Source organism: Uloborus diversus, unplaced genomic scaffold (assembly GCF_026930045.1).
Source record: "Uloborus diversus isolate 005 unplaced genomic scaffold, Udiv.v.3.1 scaffold_701, whole genome shotgun sequence".
NCBI classification, from domain to species: Eukaryota; Metazoa; Arthropoda; class Arachnida; order Araneae; family Uloboridae; genus Uloborus; species Uloborus diversus.
Window position 1 is genome coordinate 79,869 of NW_026558903.1, and position 17,950 is coordinate 97,818.

The 17,950-nt window shown below is 34.0% G+C and overlaps 1 protein-coding gene across 1 annotated transcript in view; it reads left to right on the top strand.

The window, feature by feature from the left end:
* The window catches only part of LOC129233758 (scm-like with four MBT domains protein 1), a 30,161-nt gene extending 12,647 nt beyond the window's left edge, over window positions 1-17,514 (top strand). Inside the window, exons 9-14 of the mRNA XM_054867738.1 lie at window positions 2,127-2,164; window positions 4,068-4,314; window positions 4,581-4,756; window positions 8,920-9,443; window positions 11,519-11,644; window positions 17,262-17,514. Coding sequence (XP_054723713.1) covers window positions 2,127-2,164; window positions 4,068-4,314; window positions 4,581-4,756; window positions 8,920-9,443; window positions 11,519-11,644; window positions 17,262-17,402 — 1,252 coding nt within the window. The 3' untranslated portion in view covers window positions 17,403-17,514. The remainder of the gene's footprint in view (window positions 1-2,126; window positions 2,165-4,067; window positions 4,315-4,580; window positions 4,757-8,919; window positions 9,444-11,518; window positions 11,645-17,261) is intronic.
* Window positions 17,515-17,950: the final 436 nt, after the last annotated feature.

Below are 17,950 nucleotides of genomic sequence, written 5' to 3' on the forward strand. Positions count from 1 at the left end.
CACCAAAATCTTATTTAAATGCTTGATTTGTTGCTTTTCTTCTTAAAATATTTGTCAATAAGTTCATATACAGTGTACCCAAACTGCTGATAAAAATAATGTATGAGAAATTATGAATCAAAAGTATAACCCAGAGAAGTAACTCTTATTATATATATCATTCATTGCCAGCATTCTTTTTTTCTGGTTTTTGAAAAATTAAATTGTCACAGTAAAACATTTTTTAAATGTAAATATTTTATGGTGTTTTCGTGATTGATTTTTTAATTGCTCTCAATCACAATTGGACATTAATAACAACAGATGTCTAGATTTGTACTTTCGTGGGATGAGTTTATGAACAATAGTTCTAGCACTTTGATTTTAAGGTCAAATGAGTAAAATTTGCGATTTTTTTACCTAGCTGTTCCAGTATAAAGATATTATAAATGGTGCTAATACCATTATTTATTTTTGAACATAAATCTCCTACATGAATAATCATATTTCTGATTGTTTTTGGATATTGTGTCATATTTTAAGTAGTTTAAAATAATTTATAAGGTGTTTTGTGATTTACTCAAGTTTTATGTAGCTTTAAATTTTATGCCTTTTAAACAAAAACAAATTTTGTTTTTCTTTTTTTCTGTCTTTTTTTTTTTGTTAAATGTGGCATTTTTAAACTGGATTGTATTAGAGATGGGCGCTCAGTTCACGAATTGCGTAAAAGAATCGAATCTTTCAACTGAGTTAATCAATCACAGTTTGCAAAAAATGAACAGCCAGTCCTTTGGCGAATCAATTGGGTAGTGAGTTATCCAATTCACTTACTTGGCGATTCGCCAAAAGATTTGCATTTGAGGATTTGTTGCAGGTCTGTTCCCAAAGTAAGGATTCTTCCAGATTCTTTTTGGGAGATGATTCTTTTTGAGGGTCAATTTTTTTGAGGGTTGATTTTTTTTTGTGAATCATGTCTTTTACTGAATTACATACTTAATCAATCACCAAGTTAGCCAATTCACTCATTTGGTGATTTGGCGCAGGGGTCATTTGATACTCTAGAGTTCACATGAGATGTTTATGCCGATTTAGGGGGTTGACCCCCCTTCCCCCTCGCACGAGGGTTTCCCTTACTCAAAGCCACTTCTTATGTCATATCTTTGCCAAATTTGACACAGAGATCCTTTGATGCTCTATAATTCACATAAGGGGTGTTTTGTCCCACTAGGGGGCCCAATCCCTAGGGACACTCTTAAATAAAAAAAATCCATGACTTACGTCGAATCTTTCCGTATTTGGTACAGAGATCCTTTGATGCACATTGATTCATGTAAGGGAATCTTCACCCTCATGGGGAGCTTAATCCCATCTTCATGGGGATTTTCCTGAAACAAATACTGTTTACGTCGGATCTCTGTCAACTTGGCTTAAAGGTCTTTTGAAGAATGAATTCATGAAGGTAGGTTTTCTAGTCCTCTCCCCCTTATGGGAGTCATGCCCCATTTTGTTTTTGCTATTTAAATTGACAGTTTATGTCAGATCTTTACCAAACTTGGCACAGGGGTTTTTTGATGCTCTAGAATTTAGATAGGAATGTTTTCATTAATTTGGGGGGCGGGGGGAGGATGACTTTCCTTTATACAAATCTACTGCTTACGCCAGATCTTTGGCAAATTTTACACAGAGGTCCTTTGATGTTCAAAAATTTATGAAAGGGGAATTTTGCTCCTTAGGGGGTCTCCACACCTTGGGATTTTCTTCATGCAAATCCACTGCTTATGTCGGATTTTTACCTCATTTGGCATTGAGGCCCTTTGATGCTCAGGAATTCACAGAGGGGGTTTCTCTTTTTTTGGGAGTTTAACCCCTTGAAGATTTTCTTTATACAAATCCAGTTTATTTCAGATCTTTGCAAATTTGGCACAAGGATCCATTGATGCTTAAGAATACGTTTTATTTATATTCTTATAATTACCCCCCCCCCTTTTTGGAAGTGAGTCGCTGAACTGCTAAAAAGAATCAATTCTTTTGAGTGAGCGAGTCAATCACTAAAAAGAATTGTTTTGCCCATCACTAGATTGTATATGTTATTTAATATTTCAAGGTTAACTCTTTAAGTCCATAAAAGTATTTTGTTTCTCTTTTAGGCTAAAAGTTACTGATGTCCAAGTTCCTACTCACTCAGGTATTATTCACTTTCTTTTATCTCCCTCCTTTTTTTTTCGAAAAAAAGTTTGAGAATCATACTGCCATGGAAATTTAAAAGGCAGTATCTGCAATTTTTTTTCTTTTCTTTTTTTCCATATTTCTGTCATTTTTTGTAATTTAGCCTTATTGTACAAGCCTTATCGCTTTTTTGGTTTCTGCTGAAAATGAAGCAAATAAACCCAAGCACTCTGTTGGCTTTGTTACATGCAATGCTACACTGTTGACTAAACTTTGAAGTCTTGATTTATTAAGATACCCATATCAATAACATTTTCTGCCTGACTAATGACTGAACCCTGTAAATGATAACTCCTATGCTTATTCCCATGACCTAAGTGTAGCACTTTACATTTCCCTACATTAACTGCCATACCCCACATATCCGCCCACTTAGTAATATGATCTAAATCCTCTTGAAGCTGTTTTACTTGTTCTTCATTTTTTACAATCCTCATAACTTTTACATTATCAGCAAAACAATTCATGCTTCCAGAAATATTTTCATTGATGTCATTCATAAAAATGATAAGCAAGAAAGGCCCTAAAACTGAACCCTGAGGAACCTCACTTAAAACATCACTCCATTTAGAATGATTCCCCTCACAACAACTCTTTGTTTCCTTCCAGTCAGCCAACTTCTAACCCAAAGTAAAGTTTTTCCTCCTATTCCCATATCAGCTAGTTTGCTGAGAAGAACAATATGCATCACCTTATCAAAAGCTTTTTGAAAATCAATATAAACAACATCCACACACTTTTGTTATCTAAAGCCAAGGTAACCTTTTGGTAAAAATGCAATCAACACACGATTTACCTTGAACCCATTCTGCAAACTAGTCAACAGACTATTAGTCTCTAAGAAATTCACAATCTTAATTTTGATCAAAGCTTCAAAAATCTTACAAACCACTGAAGTCAGACTTACAGGTCTATTATTCCCAGCATTACTTTAGACTCTTTCTTGAAGAGCGGCGTTATGTTAGCCAGTTTCCATTCCTCTGGCACTGACCCTGAGTTGTGAGAAGCATTGAAAATATTCAAAATAACATCCACTAATTCCTCTGCACATTCAACTAAAATTTTTTGATTAATATTATCTGGTCCCAGAGCTTTAGTTGCTTTAATTTTTTTCAAATGAAACAGAACCTCCTCCCTGGAAAACACAAAATCGTCAAGCTGCATTTGATAAAATTGCTCCTAGTACGCAAATATCACTACCCCTAACGCACATGATAAAATATGGATAACTGGAAAACATTGGGGGATGGGGCCAGAAGTCATTTCTTGCTGCACAATTTGAATATGAACCGGATGGGGAGTGAAATTTTTTCCAGTCTTCTGAAACCATAGTAACAGCTAAGAAGCCAATCACAAGACTTTCAAACGCCTCTTAATTTCAAATTTTTCCAGGCAAGTGGAACTGAATGCATATTACATCAAAAAATAATCAATTTATTTCTCCTGATCCCCCTAAATGAATCCTACTTTCAGACTTAACGATCCTTGTACTCCAAATGCTTATGGTGGAACTTTTAGTGTGTTGAGTACCTGACACCCTGTAATTGCAAATTCTATGTCCTAATGTCTTGTCTCTGCATTGCTTTGCACTCAACAGAAGTATCTCTTTCTTTACTTTTATTTTATTTCTTTTCTTATATAGATTTCTTTACTTAAGTAGCAAAGTGTGGTGCTCTCAACAACTACAAAATATATGCATGCATTTCATTGCTAATTTTTACCTATTCATATTAGTATTATTTAAATGTTCATTGCATAATTATTTATGCCATGTTACTCATAATTCTCATGCTTATCTGCATTATGTTTAATATACCTAGATATTATTCCTTATATTTAGCTGTTTCACATTTTCATTTTAGAGCAACAGTGTAAATCCTGGTGTCCTAAAATATATTTCAATCACCGTTGCTTCACTGGACCTTTGCTCAGTAAAAGTAGATTGGCGGAATTACCACAAGCTATTGGACCGGGGCCTGTTAATTTAGTCATGTTTGATGTAATCAGTCGTGTTGTAAATATTGCATACAAATCTAGTCGTGTTTTGCAAATATTGCAAGTTCATGGGAAACCATCTTCCGGAATGCATCAACAGGTGATTAAAGCAAAGTAAGATTTTTTTTTTTTTGCATTTATATTGTTAATAAATAATGATCACCTAAAATCTTTTAAAATATTTCATTCATGTTTCAAACTTGTGCAAAAAGTCTACTTTTTGGAATTCCAAAACTATTTCAAAACTTTTAATTCGAATTTTATATTATGTAATTTTTGTTTAACTTGATAAATTGCTCCTTTTAAATTCAATATCCTGTTAAAGTATGGTGAAAACTAAAGTAATTTATATTTATATATATTACTTATGTTTACTTTAGATATAAAGGCAAGTCATACAGAGCTACCATAGAAGTAGTGAGAAATAGTGAACAAGTCGAGGAATTCTGTAAAAATATTTGTCTTAAACTGGAATGTTGTCCACATTTATTTGGGCCTGTTCATGTCGGAGAAGTTTGTCCAAGTAAATGTCATACTCAGACAAAAACAAAATTTGGTATGTGTTGTTCTTTTTTTACCTCTTTTATTTGTTGATAAGCTTATAATGATTCTTAGTACTTTAAATGAACTGGGATATGCAGTTTTATACAATGGCGTAGTCAAGGGGTGGGATGGGTGGTCATACCCCTCCCTCCCAAAGCTAAAAACTATATGTATGAACGGGCCTTTAATTAGCTTTTCAGCCTTTAATTTCGAAAAATTTCATGTACCCTCCATAGAGATGAAAACAGTCGGAAAAAAAAAACGAAAAATTTCCAAAAACGGGAAAAAAAACGTTTTTTTCCGAGGAAGTAAATTTTCACTTCGGAAATTTTTTTAAAAAAAATGAATTTTTTCAACTTTTCAGGGTTTTAATTGAAATTTTCAGCAAAAAGTGATTAGAAAATTTCCCACTTAAATTCTGATGCAATTCCCCCCCTCCCTCGTTTTATGTTAAAATACTGTCTAACCTAATGCAAGTTTTCGTATGATAATATAATTTGCATATATATCAAAAAACGTTTAATAATACTTTATGCAAAAAAGCTTAAACCAATAACCTTAGTGGAGAATTTATTTTCCTTCTTCATGAAACAAACACGCATAACATCAACCACAAAACTATGTTTCTGCTGACCGTGCGAATCAAATGTACAGGGTGCGGCAAAAAAAAAAAAAAAAAAAACCCGGGCAAGCAATTTTCCATGAAACTTGATTCAAAATGAATAAATTAACAAAACACAAAAAAATAATAACATGAGTAGACCTTTAGCAATCAATAAATTTAATAGGTTTCAAACCAGCAGCCTTTTGCAGTAATACAGAGATGCAACTGCTTATTGAACTTTTCATTCAAGGGGCACAAGTTCTTTAATCAATCCTATTCCCTATAAAGCAATTCGTTTAAAGAGTTCAAACTTACGTGTAGTTTAGGGTAGACTTTAGACTCCTAAATATGTCATACAGTGTAATAAATGGGATTGAGGTCTAGCGAGTAGAGCATCAAGTCAAAAGATAATATGTCAAAAAAAAAATGCTCCATGCACCACTCTTTTCTTTTTGCCCATATCAATAGGTGTGGAGTTCAATGAAAATGTCCAGTTTACATTGCTGAAGTGCTCTTAGGCCCACAAAAGTACAATAACTTCTAAAATGTCCTTCTGGTTCACTTTTTGATTCATTTTACGGCCCTCATCCACAAAAAACTAGAGATTTTTTTTTTTCGCTTGTGCTGATTCCATCACAGACTAAGCCTGACTTCGGATTTTGGTGATTTTTTAAGGTGCTTGGCTACAGACCAATTCTTATTGTTCTGGGGGATATGAGCTGGTTGAATACTATCTCTTTCGGCGTGGCCTTGCGGCCCGTCTCAAACGTTTTTGGGATCTTTGGAGTCATACAAATGCCTGAACTTTTTGGAAGTCATAAAACTTCTGTTTGAGCTGTTTTTTCCCTTAGTCGCACTTATCGGTCACAAATTCCCATCTTACAAATGACTGCTCTCATGGAAACCCAAGGATGTCATTGTACTCACTTTTGGATGACCTAACGATTAACTCAAATGTTCATTGTTCATTTTGTCAACTTTCGGGACATCGACGATCATTTCCAAGCCACTCGAAACGACATACCGTTTCAAATACTGTTTGTCGGCGCACAACAAGCAAACGAACTGTCCTTCTACTTGGTTAAACAACTTAAAATAGCAAGTATTTTATTTAAAATTGTAAGAAAACCAAAAAACAATACATAAACTAGGAAATATATTGTAAACTATTTTCTAATAAAGTGAGAGACAGAAGTAAATTAGGCACTTATTGAAATGAAATTACCTTTCTTCCAATCGATGATACAATTTTCATCCGATATTTTTTTTGCTGCACCCTGTATACTGCCATGCTAAGCAAAAAAAGTGGAATTTGAAGTTGGGCCCAAGCTGAGATATTGTGTTTTAAAGTTTGGCTCTTCCATATATTTGATTCAGATTTCTTTTTTTTTCTTTTTTTAAGTTCTTGATCAAATGACTCTAAAACATTATATTTATTATGTAAAATACGAAACAGAGAACAACTTGGTTCTAATAACTCTGTTTCGTTGAAAAGTGCTGGTATGACTACTTTTACTACTGTGCTTAGCACGGCCATATGAATAAACTGAAACTCCAGTTGATGTTTTGGTTCAGCTTAAGAAAAACCAATTTAGTTTTGATTTGGGCTTAGACTGGGTTGGAAAAACTCAAAACTCAATAGCTTTTATTTTCAGACAGTAACATTGTATTTTTTTTCTTAAAAAAAAAATATGTTTGAAAGTCGAACATTTCAATTAATAGTTCAAGTTTCAAAGGCAATCTAAAATATAAAATGTAATTTTTATGATTAATTTATTTTTATGATACACATTAACCAATATTAATGGTTGAATGACGACTGGATTTATTTCTGGTGTTGAACCATGAAAGCTCTCAGTTATAAAACAAAAAGGTTTTTTTTTTTCTAATTAATCCTACCTTTATGTGTATTTCTGTCAAGCAGAAGAAGAAGATGTGTGGATAGCATATATTTTTTAATGCATAACTCTTTATATGTTCCAAGAAACACAGAGCTATTAAGAAACCCTAATTTTATTCATAAAAAAATCAAAATTTCCACTTTTTTCCAAATCTTCCCGAAAAAAAAAAACGTTTTTTTTTCCCACCACTTCAAAATTTCCGGAAATTTTACATCTCTAACCCTCCATGAAAAATTTCTCGCTATGCCGCTGATTTTATATGTGGCATTACTTTGCTAGATCATGAAAAACCTTGAAAACTTGTAAAGGTTTATTTAAAGAAAATGTTCCTCGTATGCAAAAAAAAAAAAATAAATTCTATAAAATTGATAGAAGAAAAAAATCTATAAATTAAAGCTTTTAATTGTTTTATTAAATGTGTTCGCTTTATATATTTTTATGACTTTTAACTTGAACAAAGGTTGGTTCAAGATAGATCCAACTCTACAACTTGGGGTCTATTGTAATAACTTCTAAACAGTGATTTTTATGAAAAGGAATGTATTGATGATGCAAAGCAAATTTCAGAAAGCTTTTGACAGGAATATCTTTCAGCCCCAAAGAATGCAATCAAATGATGCCCTAAGTCAGCAGTTCCCAACCTTTTTAGTTGTGCGGAACATTGTAGTTGGGGCAAACCTAACCTAGCAGCATTGTGGAGGCTACACAGATCCTAATCACAACACTGCAAAGCTGCCAGGTTCAATTTTCCCCAACTATAGTTCTGTGTTAAAAAAAGAAGTTCACTGAATGAGAAATATAGAAGTAAAAGTCAAAAATAAATTATCAAAATTTAAAAACTGTAATGGGATTTTTGGGACTTTAGTTTACTTCATTTAAATAACATTAAAGCTCCATTAATCTAAATTAATGCATCCTATAAATATACCAAGTTGGAAATTTTCTATCGAGTTCCATTCTAGTTAAAGCATGAGAAGCAAATATGAAAGTGACATAAGTGATGTTTTTCTACTTTCTCCACATGGTAAAAAGTAAACAAGTCTCCAACTGCTAAGGTACCCCTATTCTACTCTCACACCATACTGAATCCAGCGATACCGCTTGGACACTGGACAGGTTGGCAATTAGGTGGACACAAGGCCTGATTAAGAAGCTGAGGGGCCTAGGGCAGACACGTTTTTTGGGCCTGCTGCCTCTTACCTTATAAACACAAAAAATTGTGATGAATCAGCAGTGGTGACTTCAGAGCTATGGTGGTCGGTGGTGCTCAAACACTTGCTCAAAATATTTGTCGGGGCGCGGACAACACCCTACACTTTTAGTAAGATGAAGAAAAGTGAAATAAATCAAAAAAACCTCAATTTTATTTCTTTTTCTCATATAAAATATTGGAACCTAAACGATTAAGTCATTTGGGGGGGCTTAGACCATGACCTAGTTGGCATGTTTGGTAATCAAGCCCTGGGTAGACATAGCTTTAAAGATTGGCACATGCACATATTTTTAATAATATAAACAGATAACTAAGAATCCCTAAAGCTTTGAAAAAAATTTGTATTTATTTCTCTTATCACAAATGTTTTCTGACATGTGCATAGATAAAAATTAACAAAACTGATCTCTTATTTTTTCTGTTTAATGTTTAAATTAAAACTTGGTTTAAATTCATAGGTTATAACTTTGTTAAGAAACATAAAAAACCTGGTAGGCCACCTCTATCATCTTCAGTAAGCTCTCTGAGCAACGGGGAGGTGGTAAAGAGAGGTCCTGGCAGAAAAAAGAAGCGGAAACACTGGACTCATTTAAATATGTTGTCTGGGGAATCTCAACCTGAAAAGAAACCCAAATCTGTGGATTCGAGTGAAACCGATGAATCTGCAAAACCGGAACCGAGCAAAAGTGAGGATTCCAAAGAAAAATTAGACAGCATTCCTACTAAGAAATTAAAGATCACTCCAAGTTCAAGCATCGTCACAAGGGGCGCAAAACTGCCTAATTTTGGATTGTGGCATCATGTTTCCCCCTTTCTTCCACGTCGGGGCAGACCTCGGACTAGACCAATGAGACCCTTTCCACCAAGAAAAGTGGGTAGGCCCATAGGCAGTACAAAGAAAGCTATTGCATTGCAGTTGAATTCCAAAAAGAGTGATGCTGATGATGTTCAATCTGATCACTCCAATGAAGAAAAGGAAAAGGTAATTTGCTTGATGCACTTTGTCTCCTGTGTACAGTACATGAATTAATTTTTTATCTATGGTACTAGTACAACTGTTCTAACAGGAAATTTCCATGTTTTACTACTATATTAACTGTTTACATTTGACCTATCCAAAGAAATTTTTCTCTCTAATATAATAGCTCTTATTTTCCCCACAACTCCCTACATTTTAGCCTCTGCAAGAGAAGTGGTAGAATCCTTTGTGTAAACATCACCTGAATGATAGCCGTACTAGCACAGATTTAGTTTAACACGAATATATTATAGCCAACAGTTGGGTATTAACTAGTATTATAAAAAAGCATACTAGCGCTACATAAAATTCCTTAAGAGTTACCCAATCTGAAAATGCTAATAAATATATTATTTTAGACAATTTCTTTACTTTTTTATTGTCTGAGTACCTAATATGTTTAAATTATCAGTTAGATCTATCTTCTTTTGTAAATACATCTAAATGAGTTGCTGTCTTGATTGCTCAAATGAATAATTTACGCAAATCTAGTTTGTTAAGGCTTCTCAAAGCATTTCATATCACTTATTAAGAGGGGACAAAAAATTTCTTTGCTTAATAACCTATGCATTTTGTAACTGAAAATAATTTTATATAATGAAAAGAAAAAATAAAATTGCAAAAACTTATTAGAGTTAAAAAAAAGCTAGGAAAAAAATCATCTATCACAGGTTACACTGATTACAATAAATTTTTGAACCTTCGACTTGTGCTTTCATTTAAATGGAACTTGAGATAGTATAAACAAGCAAACAAACAGAAGTAAAATAATTGTGCTGAAAATGTTTCTGTAGACGAGCATTTTTCATTCTGCTTACAATCAAACATAGCCTTTTTGGTCAATTATATGATGATGATGACTTATTCTTCCTGTCTAGCTGCAGGCTAGACCAGGTTCATGAGCCCAAGAGTCTTCAAAAAATCGTATACCAGGAGAGGACTGGAGTAAATGTCCTCTCTGTCCAGTCCTGCAAAATGCAAAGGATGATCCGGAGATGCCTGCACTAACCTACATTTAGTACAGGCCCCAAAAATTGTCTCGCCGAAATGAAAAGAAAGGCATTTGATGTGCCAGGTCAATTATGTTTAAGATTGAATTTCCATATTATTTTTCCTTTTTTGCATGAGTTAATGTTTCAGTAGCTGTATTAACTTTAATTTCTTGGAAAAGTTGCTTATGTACAATATCTGTTTCTTGTATTTTTCTTTGTTTTCAACCAATGTTAAAAATTGAATTCTTTTATGTACATAAAACATATTTTCAAATGTTTTTTTCTTCTGAAATGTTTCTTTAACAGTTAATGCTTTGGGGCAAGTCTATATCTCTTAAAGCTTCTGTAATATAACATTATGTATGTTCATATTTGTACGTCAAAACTTTGATTCCTCACAATTTAACCACTTTATCTTGTTATTGCGTCATATTTTTCGTATCAAATTCAAGTTTGACTGTTGTCACTGTAGATAAGTCTCCAAATGTTCATAAAACTATCTATCATGTTATGATATTCATGTTTAAGTTTTTGATTTCTACACCTGAAAAACTTGCCCATGGAGCCCATGTTTATTAGGGGGTCCCTTACCAAATCTTGCCTCAAGCCCTCTTCTAGTTTTGCCAAACTTAGAAATCTATGTATTTTTACTAAGTTTTAATCTCACTCTGGGCTCCATAGCTAGGGCCCCCGTGGCCTCTCCCATGTGGGAGCCAAGAACTTGCTTTTGAAATTTGCATTAATTACTTACTAGATTAGAAATTTTTTAATTTAGTTGTTTTCCTCCTTCTCTCAGTTAACACTGTACAAATTACATTTACCCAGTATTTTTCTTTCCGTTAAATTTGAATTTTACTTGTTGCCCAGAATTAAGCAATGACTAATTACAAGAATACTAATAACAATTCCTGTATGTTGTGGGAAGTCAAAATTGCCAAAGTATGGTTCTATTTCTGTATAAGCTTCTAAATATTCAATCTGATCAAATTGGGAACAATAAATATCCCATCATTTGTAAGCATTTAATTTACTGATATTTAATTACAGACTGTTGAGCCTGTCAAGAAAACTTCCCACTTGAAAAGTAATCCTTTGGATTGGTCTGTTGATGAAGTAGTTAAATATTTGCAAGAGACTGAGTGTGCTCCAGTTGCTCCTTTACTCAGAGAACAAGTAATTACATTTCATTAAGAATTTTTTTTCTCAGCTTTATATTTTTTAGCAAAAAATACAGTGAAACTTCATAAGATGATCTTACCAAAAGTAATTATTTTAGAGAATTTTTATCATATCAAAATTTGTTACTCCAAAATGTGGGTAGGATTAAATTATTTTACTATGCAGTAGGGGTGGCTGGACGCTATGGGCCGGGCCCTTCCAGAAAAATTGCAACTAATTTAATACATTATAGACAAAAATATTGTTTTGTATTTCAGTTCAAAAAAGCAAAAAGTAGGGCGAACAATAGATTTGAAACATCTAGCTTCTCCCCCCTCCCCCCCTTGCATATCTCTATACATTACCAGAAAGTTTTTAAATCCCATTAATTTTAGCACTTTGCAGCTTTTGAGAGCTATGGGGGTTCGCTCGAGGTTGCCCTTGCCACACCTCTGCCCTTAGCCAATCGCAATGACAAAGTCAGGAAGTAAAGAATGGCGGGTGATAACACCTGAAGGAATTTATTGCAACTCAAGGGTGGACAAATTTCACCGAGCCCGAACGAAATCATAGTTGTCCAATACCAACCGGGAGGGAAGAGTAGAGGTCAGCGAGGAAGAGTCTAGCAATGTCGCTCACTAGAATAACATGTAGAAGGGCAGAGAATCGGCTGCCCTCTGCCCATGTGTCAGGAAAAATCTTTTATTATATTGTTCCGCTTTTTTTTTTTTTTTTGTCTTAATTTTTTCCTGTTCAACAGGTATTACTATATATAAGGCATGGAGATTGCCAGTTTCATGAGATTCCGTGCATTTGTTTTACAACACATACATAATTTTTTTAGTTATTTGTTTTTGGAGCTAGAGATGCTTATTCTCAAAATTTCTGCGTGAAAACTTGCATTTCGAATAGTAGAGCAGCGATTCTCAATCCGTGGTCTGACGGACCGACAGAAAAAAAAGTCTAGTCCTCATATTTTTTGGTCGTCCAAGTGTAAAAGAGGAAGATTTACTGATGTATGGGTAAATCATCAACCGTTTTCATAAAATTGAATATTATTAACTTAGAACTCGAAGTTTTGGAAACTGACTTAAAAAGCGAAAAAAATTATTTGATGGATATTGTTAATGTAATACAGAAAGGAAAATACGACTTTAATCTCTCTCCCACAAAACTAAGCCGTTTCAGTCATTAGCTTTCGTTAACGTGTGCTAACTGGGCTGTATAATATTTCAACTAAACTACTAGTGGAATGAAGGCACTCATAAATAATATCTTTTAAAATTATGCTGCTATGGTTCCATATAATTAAAATATTAAAGAAAAGAGCAAACTTCTGTGAAACATTCACCTGTACACTTATTTAAAGTTACAAAATCTACAAGTCAGATGTGTGATAATCTTCCAAACATCGTGGATCCGGTGATTCAAAGAAATGCTTACTTTGTTATTTTTGAGAAATTGCTATTGGTCATGGCAATGCACTAAAGGTGAAATATAAAGTAGTTGGATAACAGTAGGGTATCTATACAACGCAAAAGACTACTAATCAAGAAACACTTCTATAGCAATAAGAGAATTTCTTCCATCAATATTAAGATTTGAAGCTTTGAACTACAGCAGTTAGTTGACAGGTCAACATGTTTACTTCCTCTGCTTCAATGATGATGTGAAAAACAAGGATTTATCATTTCTAGAAACTATACATTTGCTTAAGTATGTATTCTTAAAATTCCCATATCACACACAGGCAGTGGAATGAATTGTGGAACTGTTCAGTGAATCTGTAGAAATTCATTTGAGGTATTAGATGGAAGAGATGGATTTATATGTGAAAACCTTTATATTTTTCAAACATTAGTGCCAAAACTGAGTCTAGGTCCAACTTCACACCTTGATGAAATGTAGAAACGTGTTTAAAACCATATAGTTATTATGAAAGTTACTTTACAAATGTCTTGTCAATAAGTCCATTCATCTTGGGAATTGCAGGGTAGAGTACTAAGTTGCAACCACCTATTTGGGTTGGGTTCTGGGTTGTTAATGCAACACAGTATAATTGCAGTTAAAGCAAAGAGCTGTATAGTGCACATTTGCTATAAAAAAATACACAACTGGGATCTAAAAGAAGTACTGCAATATACAAAATAAGCTAAAAACGTCGATTTTGGGTTGATTTCACGTAACTTTGCGGCTTTAGTGTGAACTAAAAACTGTAAAGGAATGTACATATTTTCAAAGATATATTAAAAGACTATTAAAAGGAAGCATTTAAACGGGATTAGAACAAAAATTTTGAACATTTGGATTTTCATAAAAATGTTTGAAAATTGACCATTTTTTGCCTTTTTTTTTCAAACTTTGCTGCCAATGCACGATTTGAAGACATAAATATTATTTTTTTTAATGATTTTTCCCATGTTTAAGATGGCAATACACAACTTTTGTTTTGCTATTAGAAGTTGCATAGCAAAAATTTCCTTTTTTTGGCCCACCCTACTATAGATTCATAATATTAATTCTCTTTCTCTGCTCATATAATGCAATTATATTAGTTTGTTTGCTCATAAAGCTAGTCATGATCAAGGGCGCCCATATAGGGGGGCTCAAATCCCCCCCCCCCTTGAAATTAGAACTTCCTTGCTTTTGGTACTTTTTTCTTTGCAAAAATGTAAAAAAATTTATTCTCCAGCCATTAATGAATAAGTTATTAAAAATGAAATATTTTAATGACTCTAATCTGTCCTGAAATCTGTTTCCATGGGGAAAATACCCTCTTAACCCATGGGGAAAATATCTGAGACCCCCTTACAATTTTGCATATGGGCGCCCTTAGTCATGACACCTCTGTGGTGGAAAAGTGGTTAATATTTCAAATTATTAGAAAACAAACCACCAACTTAAACAAAAAAAAAACAAAATGAGGAAAAATTTAGGCCGATCGTATTTTAAGTGTTTCCGCAAAACTCCAGGACGTCTCAATGTTTGGTGCCTACGTGGAACTCAAAGAGAAAAAGTTTGACTTACCCCAATGTTGTGGAGACAAAATAAGCACAATTTTTTTCGCGTCACATGTGAAAATTTATTCCGATGATCATCACTTACACGACGAATACCAAGATCCTAGGGAGCTCCCGCGGAGTAATCAAAACTTCGCAGAACAAGGAATGAAATATAAAAGATTAAAATGTAAAAAAAATTAAGGTAGGTTAAGTTCTAAGTCCAGTCTATTGCAGGGAATTAGGTTGTAACAGCAGAGGGATGTGCATTGCACATGGGGAGACTAAAAAAGGCGCGGCTTGTTGTTGCAGCAAAAGAATTCATAGTAGAGACATCAGCGAGGGAGATGATGTAAAACCACATGGAGCTGGCTACTATACCACGGCAATGACTGAGAAAGCTCCATTACTCACGGAGAAAATGGCGCAGCGGGAGTCAGAACTAAATTCATGTCGACCGCACAAACCGCTTCTACTATCATTTTCTCACCATAAACAGGAACATCACTCGCCTCTTCGATCTTATGCAAGTGTCACAATGTGAAAAAATATGATTTTCATCTGTGCAGGATCGGAGCTACTTCCATGTGGACGCGAACATTTTTCAACTTTTTTTAGAAACTCTTGGTTAAATACTGCATCAATTTTGGAACTAAACCGTCATTTGTTGAAAGACACAGGGCTCCATGGCTCCTGTGTAATTACTTCACAATTTACATCGTTTTTCAGGCAGATGCATCCAGATTTTTCATCTCCATCGGTGCCATTTCGTACTACCCTTCACAGGTCAAGCGTCCTTGCTCCTCACCACACAACGCTCCGTCACATATCACGCCTAGCACACGAGTAATCACGAAAATTTTTGAGACATCCCCGCTAAAAACCCACGCGGCCGCGTGAAAAGCAGATATTCATACGCGGCGTCACTTAGCACAGCGAATGGGAATGCGGGAAAACGACATCACCGATCAAGACCACGCCTATGGCCAATGAGCGAAAAAGGCGGGAGACAATGCATCGCAGGAAGAAGGGAAAACATGGCCGCCAAAAACTCTGAAAAGACGCCATTAACTAGAAAATCCAAACACATGAAATAAAAACGCGAATCTATGAAAATATATGTGATTACTATATCACAACCTCCTCCTCTCCCCCCCCCCCCCTCCAAAAATAAATCAGGACTCTTTTTCTCTATCTTGCTATAGATACGTTTGAGAAAAAACTGAGGATCTTCCTAACGCCCCCCTCCCAACTTTTTTACCTCTTTCATTCCCTTTATTGAAAGTTGGAGAAAATCAAATCCTGCATTTGCCACTGCAAAGATGCAAGAGTTTTAAAAATGCCGAAATGTATGTTTAACATTATCAAGGCTATATTTTTCTTATTTTTCTGCACTTGTTGTAGAAATAATAATTTAAAAAAAAGGCACATTAAGCTGAAACACAATATTTTAAACACCTTGCGTTATAATGTAATATATGTGCAACGTCTGTGCATGCACACATACATATATATATATATATATATTTACACGGGGGATACATAGGGGGTCGCAGGTTTCTTAGTTGGTGAAAAAGGGGTCCCGACGTGAAAAAGGTTGGGAACCACTGGCCTACAACAATGCAAGAACAGAAAGATTGCATATGTGTAGAATTACGAAAAATTGACAGTGAAATACTCCAAAATCTATGTTATAGATGTATGTCGCATTACGAAAGGCACACACATCGAACATTTGTGCGTGAAAAAAACTTTCACAGTTCATTTTTATGTATCATTTATAGTGTTAAGTACAATAGTTAAAAAATATAAATCTTTGAAATTGGGATATTCTTTAATGCTAACCCTGTATATAATCTATGTATTAAATCAAGTGATGTAATTTTGAAAGGCTATCTGAAGTTTTTTTCAATGAATTAAATATCATTTTATGTTCCTCAGCATTAGTTTACTAACTTGTTTTCTTCATTTTATGTGTGTAAACATTATTGTGGAAACATAACTGCGGACCCACCCACTAAATTAAGGCACGTGCCACCACTGCTGTACAGTATAGAATATGTGTCGTAGAAAGACAAAAAGGTTCCTCAACTGCACTTCTAGGAAAGTCGAGGACGCTTCGTGTCCCCTATAAAAAGTCCCATATATATATATATATATATATATATATATATATATATATATATATATATATATATATATGCCAAGACTTGTCAGTAAAGGCCCTTTGCTGAAACCTGTAAGCATATCTCCTTTTGATTAAGAGTTTAGCTGAATGAAGGATAGTCACCTAAAGATAGTCTGAAATAATATTTTAAATTTTGGCGAGAAACCTAGAACTTTTTACCTTATTTTTGCATTTTTAAGATTCTAGTTTCAGAATATTTTCTTCCTAAAATAAAGTCTTGAGCTTCCAAAAAATCTCCCCCCCCCCCCAAATGAGTCTTAGTTGCCACCACTGTTGAGAAATGATTCTTTTAGAAGTCTTATGGTTTCTCCATCTTTAACATAAAATTTTGTGAATATAAGTTGAATTGCTTACGTTTTGGATTAAGCAAAATGCATACAAAATATGGCTTTCTTACCTTTGAACCAATGACTGTATATTTTAGTGTTGATATTATATTTTGCAGGAAATAGACGGACAAGCATTATTAATGCTTAATATTGCAAATGTTCAAGAGCATTTACATCTAAAACCTGAGCCAGCAGAGAAGTTTTGCTACCTTGTTAAGAATTTGAAAATCGAATTCTTTACTCATTTTGTGTCATAAGTTACTTCCATTCCATCTCTGTTCTGTAAATATACAATTTTATGTTAATTTATTTTGTATAAATTTATCCTTCTATATTTTGTTACATTTACTACATGTGAATGATGTTAAGTGCCTGTTTAGTTTGTATATAAAATAAAACAAATTATTAGTATTTACGTTATTTTTTTCACTGAAATAGTCCCCCCCCCCCTTACTAATAACATGTTTCCAAAATGACATCATTATATTTGGGCTTGATAATTCAGAAGCAATTTCAGTGCTTTATTTATTTTTTTAAAAGTAAATGAACTCAACAGTTTACTTCAATTAACTTGTTACAACAGAAGACTACAATTTCTTGCACTTATGCACTGCTTTAAAGTATGCATCCATAAAACAGAGGATCATTTATTATGTCAAAAGAGGTTGTGTTCCTTCAGCATAACATGAGGTTTTAAATGGGCTAGGCTTCTTAGAGCATCTTTAATATAAAAAATATTCCACATACATTGATTTTGGGTGAAATTGGTTTTATGCCTATACTGAAGATTTAGGATGCAGAGATG